This window comes from Coregonus clupeaformis, chromosome 7 (genome assembly GCF_020615455.1).
Source record: "Coregonus clupeaformis isolate EN_2021a chromosome 7, ASM2061545v1, whole genome shotgun sequence".
Lineage (NCBI taxonomy): Eukaryota > Metazoa > Chordata > Actinopteri > Salmoniformes > Salmonidae > Coregonus > Coregonus clupeaformis.
The window spans coordinates 65490711-65503165 of NC_059198.1; the positions used below are offsets into that span (position 1 = coordinate 65490711).

Here is a 12455-nt window from a genome sequence, read left to right on the forward strand (position 1 = left end):
GCTGTTCAGGGTCCTGTTGGTTCCAGACTTGGTGCACCGGTACCGCTTGCTGTGAGGTATTAGAGAGAACAGTCTATGACTAGGGTGGCTGGAGTCTTTGACAATTTTTAGGGCCTTCCTCTGACACCATCATGTATAGAGGTCCTAGATGGCAGGGAGCTCTGCCCCAGTGTTGTACTGGGCCGTCTGCACTACCCTCTGTAGCGACTTGAGGTTGGATGCCAAGCAGTTGTCATATCAAGCGGTGATGTATGCAGCGATTCAAGATGACCTCAATGGTGCCGTTGTAGAGCTTTTTGAGGATCTGAGGGCCCATGCCAAATCTTTTCAGCCTCCTGAGGGGAAAGAGCCGTTGTCGTGCCCTCTTCACGACTGTGTTGGTGTGTGTGGACCAGATTAATTCCTTAGTGACGTGGACACAGAGGAACTTGAAGCTCTCGACCGACTCCACTACAGCTCCGTCGATGTGGATAGGGGCATGCTTGGCCATCTGTTTCCTGTGGTCCACAATCAGCTCCTTCGTTTTGCTGACATTGAGGGAGAGGTTGTTGTCCTGGCACAACACTGCTAGGTCACTGTCCTCCCTATAGGCTGTCTCATCGTCGTCGTTGATCAGGTCTACCACCGTTGTGTTGTTGGCAAACTTAATGATGGTGTTGGAGTCGTGCGTGGCCATGCAGTCATGGGTGAACAGGGAGTACAGGAGGGGACTATGCACGCACCCCTGAGGGGCCCCAGTGTTGAGGATCAGCGTAACGGATGTGTTGTTGCATACCCTCACCACCTGGGGGCTGGATAACAACAAAAAAATCCAGAAAAACGCATGCTTTTTTCTGGATTTTTTTGTTGTTATTCTGTCTCTCACTGTTCAAATAAACCTACCATTAAAATTATAGACTGATCATTTCTTTGTCAGTGGGCAAACGTACAAAATCAGCAGGGTATCAAATACTTTTTTCCCTCACTGTAAGTGCCCGGATTAGTGTCCCGCTCCTTGAAAGCGGCAGCTCTAGCCTTTAGCTCAGTGCGGATGGGCCTGTAATACTTCTGGTTGGGGTATGTACGTACGGTCACTGTGGGGACGACGTTGTCGATGTACTTATTAATGAAGCCTGTGACTGATGTGGTAAACTCCTCAATGTTATCGGATGAATCCCGGAACATATTCCAGTCTGTGCTAGCGAAACAGTCATGTAGCTTAGCATCTGCTTTATTCGACCACTTCCGTATTGAACACATCACTGGTACTTACTGTTTGAGTTTTTGTTTGTAAGTAAGAATCAGGAGGATAGAGTTATGGTCAGATCTGCCAAATGGAGGGTGAGGGAGAGCTTTGCATGCGTCTCTGTGTGTGGAGTAAAGGTTATCTAGAGTTTTGTCACCTCTAGTTGCACAGGTGAAATGCTGGTAGAAATTAGGTAAAACATATTTCAGTTTCCCTGCATTAAAATCACCGGCCACGAGAAGCGCCGCCTCTGGATGTGCATTTTGTTGTTTGCTTATGGCCCTACACAGCTCGTTGAGTACGGTCTTAGTGCCAGCATCGGTTTGTGGTGGTAAATAGATAGCGTAAAAAAATAAATAGTATGGTCTGCAGCCTATCATGATGTATTCTAACTCAGAAGAGCAAAATACTTCCTTAACATTAGAGATCGCGCACCAGCTGTTGTTAACAAAGAGACTCCTCCCCCCTTTGTTTTACCCGAGGCTGCCGTCCGGTCTTGACGATGCATGGAAAAACCAGCGAGATGTATATTATCCATGTCCTTGTTCAGCCACGACTCAGAAAAACATACAATATTACAGTTGTTCAGGTCCCGTTGATAGGATAGTCTCGAACAGCGCTCGTCCAGCTTGTTCTCTAGTGACTGTACGTTAGCCAATCAAAAGGACATAGGGTTTATTTACTCACCAACGTAGTCTCATCAGGATGCCGGCTCGTCTGCCTCTCTTGTGCCGTCACTTCTTCTTTCAAGACCCAGGGATTAGGGCCTGGTCCGGAGTAAGCAGAACGTCCAGCGCTGCCGACTCGTTGAAGTAGAAATTGTCATCCAAATTGAGGTTAGTGATCACTGTTCAGATGTCCTGAAGCTGTTTTCGGTCATAGAAAATGAAAGCGGAGACATTATGTAAAACAAAAAGTTAAGATCAGTGTAAGAAAAACACACAAAATAGCAGAATTAGTCAGGAGCCCATAAAAAGGCTGCTATCCACTGCAACGCCATCTTAACATCTTAATGGCACAGATACAAAGATGAGTCCTCTGTCTATCTCTATGGCCTGTTGTTCGCAGGTGTATCTGCCCTCTCATTGGCTAGAATGGTCCCACCTGATCTCACCTCCTTCCATTGTTAGAGTGGTCACTTGACTATCATATCTAAATAATAGACAATCTTGGCTTCCACCATTTTAATGTAGTCAACTGGGTTGGACTTCCAAATTCATAAAAAAAATAAAAATAATTGTCATTTAGCAGACGCTTTTATAGTTAGTGAGTGCATAAATTTTTTCAGACTGGCCCCCGTGGGAATCGAACCCACAACCATGGCGTTGCAAGCGCCATGCTCTACCAACTGAGCTACACGGGATCCCTCCTGATGACCCGGTTGGAGTACAACCGGGTTGCAACCGGGCCATCGATGTACTACTTCAAAATGGAGATTACCTCAATGGCGCTGCCTGTGCGCTCACAGACGCTATAACGGGAATTATAAACTAGGTGGTTCGAGCCCTTAATGCTGATTGGCTGAAAGCCGTGGTATATCAGACCGGGTATGAGAAAACATGTATTTTTACTGCTCTAAGTACTTTGGTAACCAGTTTATAATAGCAATAAGGCACCTCTGGGGTTTGTGGTATATGGAGTTGCCCATCAGAACAGCCTCAATCCGTCGGGGCATGGACTGTACAAGGTGTCGAAAGTGTTCCAAAGGGATGCTGGCCCATGTTGACTCCAACGCTTCCTACAGTTGTGTCAAGTTGTCTGGATGTCCTTTGGGTGGTGGACCATTCTTGATACACACGTAAAACTGTTGAGCGTGAAAAACCCAGCAGCGTTGCAGTTCTTGACACAAACCGATGCACCTGGCACCTTCTACCATACCCCATTCAAAGGCACTTAAATATTTTGTCTTGCCCATTCACCCTCTGAATGGCACACATGCACAATCCATGTCTCAATTGTCTCAAGGCTTAAAAATCCTTCTTTAACCTGTCTCCTCCCCTTCATCTACACTGATTGAAGTCGATTGAACAGGTGACATCAATAAGGGATCATAGCGTTCCGCCTGGATTCCCCTGGTCAGTCTATGTCATGGACAGATCAGGTGTTCTTAAATTATTTGCATACTCAGCGCTTTCACTATCATTATCTATGGTCAGGTGGGGAAAAGGTTTGTTTTGATTGGCTCCTCTAAGGGAAAGGGAGGTCGGATAACGCCCCTAGCATAAAGCTATACAGTAGTAGCAGAGAAACTGTATATAATGAGTTGTTGTCCCGAAGGCGGCAAGACAGGCGACAAGCTATCGGTCTGCTTATTAAGACCATAGAAACACATTGAATAACGCTGTATTACCCCCGTGGACAGACTTTGACGTGAGTTAACCCTCTGGCTCCGCCTCTTCCTCTCTAGTGGCAAGTAACTCCGCATGTTGTTATGTCACGGAGAACTCAAGCCAGTGGTGCTGGTCACAGTGGAAGGTGGTCACAGTGGGCGGTGGTCACAGTGGAAGGTGGTCACAGTGGGCGGTGGTCACAGTGGAAGGTGGTCACAGTGGAAGGTGGTCACAGTGGCGGTGGTCGACAAGAAAAGCTATTCATTCACAGTAGTAACAGCCGGCAAAACATTGACCTTCCTTGATTTCTCCTTGAGCGACCCTCAACCACCTGCAGCAGCCTTTTGCATACACATGTTACTTTGCATTTAAATGTGTATCATTTATAACAGTTCTGGAGTGTAGGTTCACTGTAGCCAAACTGCCATAGACACAATAACTTGTTGAAGTGTAGCCCTCAGCCAGGGATGGACAATATGATTTATATAATAATGTGCCTTATTACAGTATTAGAAATATACACCAAACGTTTCACTTGGGTATGAGTCCTTTTATCACATTGGAACCACGGTACAATATGAAAACTCAGTCCACCAGAATCTGTAGAAAGCCTGTTTATTTATTCAACAATATTGATTCATTGATTGAAACCCAGCACAAAGCAACCTGATTTATTTGCGAAACATCTTGAAGCTTCAGAAACGTCTACTGTTCCAGTTGAAAATTAATGCCTCAGTAATACACACGATAACACATCTATCTGTGTAAAATAATAGGTAACTTGACAGTGGTGTGACTCAGTGTTGGGGTCAATTCCATTTAAATTCCAGTCAATTCAGGAAGTACACTGAAATTCCAATTCTCTTCAATGCTTTTAAATTAGGAACATTTTTAAGAGGAATTGGAATTAGGTTTACTTTCTGAATTGAATGGAATTTAAATAGAACTGACCCCAACCCTGGTGTGACTAACTGCTTGATGTTGATGTTAATAACAACTGGTAGTGGTGAGTCCCATGGTCAGCTGGAGTGATGCTGACCACACAGATGGCAGGACACAGCCTACGGATCTAGCATCCTCCATTAACTCAGTGCTGCAGGGAGACAGAGAGAAGAGGAAGGAAAACAGGTTCATAAATGTAATATAAACAAATTATAACAGCCTGAGTTTTACCCATAGGTCTCTGGTCAAAGGTAGTGCACTATATGGTGTTATGATATCAGGGGAAAGGTTAGTGTTGGGACATAGACAAACACACTGTCCAGGATACACTTCCACACTCCATCCCCCAGGTGGCAGCAGCTGGGTCGAGGTGCTGAGCTAAGCCTTGATAAGCACATCATCAGGTGCAGCCAATGAAGGGGATTGTCAGTCCGGGAGAGAGAGGAGGCCAGAAGCCTCTCAGACGGCTTTTGTTTATTCTTTGTGTTAGAAAACCTCTTTAGTTGGGCGTGTCTTTTTTGTAGTGGGCTTTTTGTACATGTTTACTTTGTCACCATGAACATATGAATAATCTGCTTGGAATGATGGAGCTGGCCCTGATCTCGGTAAATTGCTGTCTCCTGGGTACGTACATTCAACACCTGGCTGAATACGCTGACTTCTCACATTTATGCACACATCAACTCAGGTTACAGACCATGTAGCTAGGACTAAGACCCCTAGTCATAATGAGTCAGGTTACAGACCATGTAGCTAGGACTAAGACCCCTAGTCATAATGAGTCAGGTTACAGACCATGTAGCTAGGACTAAGACCCCTAGTCATAATGAGTCAGGTTACAGACCATGTAGCTAGGACTAAGACCCCTAGTCATAATGAGTCAGGTTACAGACCATGTAGCTAGGCCTAAGACCCCTAGACATAATGAGTCAGGTTACAGACCATGTAGCTAGGACTAAGACCCCTAGACATAATGAGTCAGGTTACAGACCATGTAGCTAGGACTAAGACCCCTAGTCATAATGAGTCAGGTTACAGACCATGTAGCTAGGCCTAAGACCCCTAGTCATAATGAGTCAGGTTACAGACCATGTAGCTAGGACTAAGACCCCTAGTCATAATGAGTCAGGTTACAGACCATGTAGCTAGGACTAAGACCCCTAGACATAATGAGTCAGGTTACAGACCATGTAGCTAGGCCTAAGACCCCTAGTCATAATGAGTCAGGTTACAGACCATGTAGCTAGGCCTAAGACCCCTAGTCATAATGAGTCAGGTTACAGACCATGTAGCTAGGACTAAGACCCCTAGTCATAATGAGTCAGGTTACAGACCATGTAGCTAGGCCTAAGACCCCTAGTCATAATGAGTCAGGTTACAGACCATGTAGCTAGGCCTAAGACCCCTAGTCATAATGACTCAGGTTACAGACCATGTAGCTAGGCCTAAGACCCCTAGTCATAATGAGTCAGGTTACAGACCATGTAGCTAGGTCTAAGACCCCTAGTCATAATGAGTCAGGTTACAGACCATGTAGCTAGGACTAAGACCCCTAGACATAATGAGTCAGGTTACAGACCATGTAGCTAGGCCTAAGACCCCTAGTCATAATGAGTCAGGTTACAGACCATGTAGCTAGGCCTAAGACCCCTAGACATAATGAGTCAGGTTACAGACCATGTAGCTAGGACTAAGACCCCTAGACATAATGAGTCAGGTTACAGACCATGTAGCTAGGCCTAAGACCCCTAGTCATAATGAGTCAGGTTACAGACCATGTAGCTAGGATTAGGATGCCATTTCAGACGCACCCTGTGCCTTTGAATTGATCTCTGAGTAGAGTGCTGCATGTCTATTGGCTCCTGAGTCTCTGAATGTAATGTCATGTCATGTCATGACATGGATCCAAGATGGCGTAGCAGTGTGGTCGTGTATTCTGTAGTGTGCTCGTGTAAATAGCCTGTTTTTTTTGTTTATGTAGTGTCTATAAGCAGTACCTTGAAGTCCCAGAGGACCATGGCTCCGTCCAGACCCACGCTGCTGTACTTGTCCACGTGGGTCTTCTTTCCTGACACAATGCACAGCTGACTGGAGGGAGGGAGACACAGGAGCAGAGAGATTCACTATACTCAACAAGTTCTTACGCACACACACATCACACACACAACACACATAACAAGCACACGCACACACACAACACACAACAAACACACACACAATACACAACAAACACACACACACACACATGACACACACACACACAAATAACACACACACACACAACACACAACAAACACACACACAACAAACACACACACAGCACACAACAAACACACACACAACAAACACACACACACATAACACACAACAAACACACACACAGCACACAACAAACACACACACAACACATTACACAACACACTCCCTCTCTCCTCACGTGATACTGTTCTGGTGCAAGCAGCCCAGTTCATTGCTCTCATCGTCAGTAGCCTTCTTATCCAGATTGCGGAAGTGTTGCATGGCGGACATGCTGCCCCTAGACGTCTGCTTGGGGATGTCCAGCTTCTTAACAAACTTCAGACTGCCTGGGCCCTTATAGGAGAACTGAAACGGACAGCAGTCATGGCCCTGGAACATAGAGGGTTTAGACGTTAGAGATGCAGGGTGTGTATGATATCGCCTTATGGCCGAGGGTCAAATGGCACACTATTGCCTTTTATAATGCACTGCTTTTGACCAGGGACCATAGGAGGAAGCTGTACGATACCGTGACACAAGGGATCCCGTATAGCCTATATATATAGGGGAATAGGGTGCCATTTGGGACTGGCCGAGTGTATTTCTTCAATGAACTCCCAGAGGTGGAAGTCGTTCGGTGAAATAGGCTCATGTGTTGAGTAACCTTGTCATGGTTCTGGTCAGTCAAAAATGAAGAGAGAGAGAGTGAGAGAGGTGTGTTTTCTTACCGCAGCAACCATCTCTGTGGGGCTCACATAGAGCACGCTCACTAGAGGTAGGCGGTCCATTGTCAGCTGAGTCACCCTGTCAATCAACACAAGGACAGAGGTCAAGAGTCAAGGGGTCAATGACATGTTCCTCTCTTTGGGTGAATTTCTAAAGTGTTTTTCCTCACATCCCTTCTCCTAGCCTCTTTCTCAGAACATCAGAAGGACCCAATGTTCCTTTTCAAGGATCTCCTCCAAGGCTCTAATGGTTTCGCTTTGACATTTTCAGGAAGTGAGGCGAGAGGACACCAGTAGTCTGTCAGTAATAGCTACTCATTCTTTCCCCTGGGGTGGCATCTGCCTTATAATTTGTCCCTTTCACGTTCACTCTTTCACCCCTTCACTCTTTCCCCTTTCGCTCTTTCACCCTTCACTCTTTCATCCCTTCACTCGTTCATTCCTTCACACTTTCACGCTTCCCTCTTTCACTCCTTCACTCTTTCATCCCTTCACTCTTTCATCCCTTAACTCCTTCACTCTTTGACCCTTTCACACTTCACTCTTTCACCCCTTCACTCTTTCACCACTTCACTCTTTCATCCCTTCACTCTTTCATCCCTTCACTCTTTCACCCCTTCACTCTTTCACCTCTTCACTCTTTTATCCCTTCACACTTTTATCCCTTCACTCTTTCATCCCTTCACTCTTTCACCTCTTCACTCTTTTATCCCTTCACTCTTTCATCCCTTCACTCTTTCACCTCTTCACTCTTTCACCTCTTCACTCTTTCACCCCTTAATTTTTTCACGTGTTCATTATTTGGTTCTTTCACCCGTTCACCCGTTCACTCTTTCCCCTTTTCACTCTTTTGCTCTTTTACCCCTTCAATCTTTCACTATTTCACCTCTTCACCTATTTCACCTCTTCAATCATTCACCCTTTCATCCCTTCACTCTTTTGCCCTTTCTCCCCTTCACTCCTTCACTCTTTCACCCCTTCACTGTTTCATCCCTCCACTCTTTCAACCCTTCACTCTTTCATCCCTTCACTATTTCACCACTTCACTCCTTCTCTCTTTCACCCCTTCACTCTTTCACCTCTTTAATCCTTCACTCTTTCACTCACTCTTTCCCCTGGGTGGCGTCGGCCACGCTGATGCTGCTGTTGTGAGCGACCCAGGCCAGGTGGTCTCCGCTGGGGGAGAAGGAGACACTGTGCACCCAACCTCCACAGTCCCTGGTCTCCAGCAGCATCTCCCCAAACGGCATCTTCGCCCCCCACGCTGTCGGGCCTGGCTTGTCCTCGATTTCCTTGATGTAGGCAGAGAAGATCCTGCATGAAGAGAATTTGGGAATTGTGATGTTTGTATCACTATGGGCCGATCTGGCTCGGACAACGTTACTTTAATACCTGCTTATTCTGTTTCACAAAGAGAGAGCTAGAACGTGTGAGAGAGTATTTTTAAATACTGTTATAGTATAAACAGACTGTATATACATTAGTATAAACAATTAAACCACCATATTACAACTCAGACTTAGAAAAAAAGGGTTCGAAAAGGGTTCTTCAGCTGTCCCTATAGAAGAAACCTTTTTGGTTCCAGCTAGAACCCTTTTGGGTTCCATGTAGAATTTTCTGTGAAAAAGGTTCTACATGGAACCTAAAGGGGTTCTACCTGGAACCTAAAAGGGTTCTCCAAAGGGTTCTCTTGTGGGGACAGCCAAATAACCCTTTTAGGTTCTAGATAGCACCTTTTTTTCCAAGAGTGCATGGTAAAGAAACTTGTTGTGAGAAAACACAAATCTATGGCAAAAGTGTTTGCGAAAATGACATCAGATTAAATTCAAAGGTGGTGCGGGGTTATCAAGCAGAAGTGCTGTACAGATGTAATTATATTGTCATATTTTTTTTATAACAGCTCCTTGACCAAGCATTAGAAAATAAATCATCTGTCCCCAATGATTACCTTGCTGAAGGTTGAATAAATAACAATCGTCAAAACAGTAGCAACAACAGCATTAGAGACAGTTGAAATCTGTTGGTTCTGACCTGCAGTGGAAGTCAGAGGACCCTGCAGCCAGCAGTATGTTGTTGGGGTGCCAGTCCAGACACATCACCGTGGACCGGATGCTCTTCTTTATGTGCTTACTGAGCCACCTGCGGGGGGAGGGGGGGCAGAGGTCACAGAGGTCTCAAAGGTCAAAGGTTGCAATAGATTCATACTGGGCAAATCTCAAGACACTACTGAGCCACTACAGGGTCAGAGGGCAAAGGTTACAGTAGATTCTCTCTGGGAACATCTCAAATGGTGCCTCACTTCCGGCCTATAGTGTACTACTGTAGTCACAGTCACAATAACAGTATTAGTAAGAGGGTACAGTGAGAGTACATGTGTGAGTATGTGAGTGAGTGAGTGAGTGAGAGAGAGAGAGAGAGACCGACCGACCGACCGTGTTCTGTGTCTCTCACCAGTCGTTCTCCTTCTCGAAGTAGCAGACAGAGATGAGGCGAGCTCCGCTGCCCAGGGCAAACTTATTCTCCAGGGGGGACCACTTGACACAGGTAGCAGCCCGGTTGATCCTCACCAACACCAGAGTAGGCTTCCACACCTTGTCCTTCAGGGTCCACACGTACGCATTACGGTCCGATGCACACGTCACGATGCGGTTCGACTCCGGAGCCCAGTCGATGCCTGGAAGGTTTTCAGGAAAAGGAGTCAATGAAGAGAATGATGCAGTTGGAATCCCATAATGCCTTGTGAAGCAACATGTTCAGGCTAGCACCCTGTGTGTGTGTGTGTGTGTGTGTGTGTGTGTGTGTGTGTGTGTGTGTGCGTGCGTGCGTGCGTGCGTGCGTGCGTGCGTGCGTGCGTGCGTGCGTGCGTGCGTGCGTGCGTGCGTGCGTGCGTGCGTGCGTGCGTGTGTGTGTGTGTGCGTGGTCCTCTGTAGCTCAGCTGGTAGAGCACGGCGCTTGTAACGCCAAGGTAGTGGGTTCGATCCCCGGGACCACCCATACACAAAAAATGTATGCACGCACGACTGTAAGTCGCTTTGGATAAAAGCGTCTGCTAAATGGCATATTATTATTATATTATTATTATATTATGTGTGTGTGTCTGTTTGTTCAGTGGAGTTACTGACTAACCAATGATGTTTCACTTCCTGGCTGTCTATGGCTGAGTCCCAAATGGCCTATGGGCCCTGGTCTACAGTAGTACACTATATGGAATAGTGCGCCATTTGGGATGTATTGTATGTGGGTACCTGTGATCCGTCCACTGTGCTCAGTCAGCTCGTGGATCTTGGCCCACTCGTTCCCCTTCTTCTCATAGATGATCACCACACTGTTGTTGGGGCTGACAGCAATCTCTGGAGAGAGACATCTTTATGTCACTACAATATATTGATTAACAACTAATGCACAGCAATCTCTGGAGAGAGACATCTTTACGTCACTACAATATCTTGATTAACAACTAATACACAGCAATATCTGGTGAGAGGAGAGATATCTTTACGTCACTACAATATCTTGATTAACAACAACTAATACACAGCAATATCTGGTGAGAGGAGAGACAACTTTACGTCACTACAATATCTTGATTAACATGTAACTAATGTGTAATGGATAGAAATATGCCGATTGACAGTGACACACACACGCAAGCACACACACAACATTGCATATTATGGGGAGGAGAGATGTCTATAATGCGTTGATGTATCATATACAACATGTGCAGCAGTTTACAGAAACATACAGTATATTGTATATGTATACACAGCAAAGTGTCCAGTGGTGAATCAACACTGACAGTGTTCAATTCAACACTGGGCCTGCGTGTATAAGTGTCCACACTTTTCAGTTTTTAAATCACTGTGTTTAATGCTGATGATGTTACACTTGGTCAGTGTTAAGGAAATTAACACTTTTAGTGTTATGCAAGAACACCTCATGTTTAACACCGGGAAGTGTATATAGTTTACGCCAATGATTTTATGCAATAACACCTCATAGTATTTTTTAACAATTACACCAATTAAGCCTACTTTTACCCTAATAAAGTGGCCTGAAACTCATGGTTTACAGGCCACATCAGGCCTTCAAGTAGGGTGGTAACATTCCCTAAATTCCCAGATATCCTGGTTAAAGGATTTGGGATGTTCTGATTATTCCCTTCCATTTCCAGGAATCTTTCAACCAGGATTTCTGAAAAATCTGGGATTTATGGCAACCCTACCTGCAAGTCACATTATGCTGGTTTGCAAAGTGATGCGTAATTCCTTTTGGAATCTAGACAGAATGACTGCCAGGGTTAAGAACATTGTGAGGAGAGTACGTAAACCATTTAAACTGGAACAACCATTTCAGTAACGGGTGCAAAAAATCTAATTAACTGATTGGATTAGTTTAGAAAAATGTATGTTATTTGTCTTTGAGTAGCATAATATTAATCAATCAATCAATCAATCAATCAATGTACAAGCAAAAACAAAGATATAAAAAAACAATCCTTAAACGTCTACCTGCAGTAGAGCATGCTGGGAAATATGATAATGATGGGCGTGGTTTTGATGGGAACGTTGTACTCTCCACAGAGTAAAACCAGAGCGGAAGAGGCGAACCGAGAGGTTTCACTCTCGGCCAAAATCTGCCCACGCGGGTATAGAGCGTTATTCAATGTGTTTCTATGGGCTTAGTGAGCAGACTGATAAGCAGACTGCCTGCCTTCCCGCCTTTGGGACAATGGCTCCCATTGTTAGGGATGGTGACATGAGCCTCTAGTCATTATATACAGATCTCTGGTAAAACTGACACAATCACACTCTCACAGTCAACACTGGTTATTAACATCAACACTGGGGTTCTTTTACGCTCATAGAGTTAATTTTTAATTTGCTGTGTAGCAATATCATTTTGTTAACCTTGTCCCCAGGCTCAATTGCTACTGCATATAGACGTTGGATAGAGGGAGAGCCGGCTGCGGACCAGATTAGCACGTTGCCTACA

At 45.2% G+C, this 12455-nt stretch overlaps 1 protein-coding gene across 2 annotated transcripts in view; it reads right to left on the reverse strand.

Moving 5' to 3' along the window:
- Nucleotides 1–4156: 4156 nt before the first annotated feature.
- The window catches only part of LOC121569984 (actin-related protein 2/3 complex subunit 1A-A-like), an 11008-nt gene continuing 2709 nt past the window's right edge, over nt 4157–12455 (reverse strand). For both annotated transcript variants that reach the window (XM_041881388.2, XM_041881387.2), the window contains exons 3-10: nt 10706–10810; nt 9912–10134; nt 9492–9599; nt 8568–8774; nt 7464–7539; nt 6935–7125; nt 6495–6585; nt 4157–4648 (exon numbers count right to left, since the gene is read on the reverse strand). In XM_041881388.2, coding sequence (XP_041737322.1) covers nt 4643–4648; nt 6495–6585; nt 6935–7125; nt 7464–7539; nt 8568–8774; nt 9492–9599; nt 9912–10134; nt 10706–10810 — 1007 coding nt within the window. In that variant the 3' untranslated portion in view covers nt 4157–4642. The remainder of the gene's footprint in view (nt 4649–6494; nt 6586–6934; nt 7126–7463; nt 7540–8567; nt 8775–9491; nt 9600–9911; nt 10135–10705; nt 10811–12455) is intronic.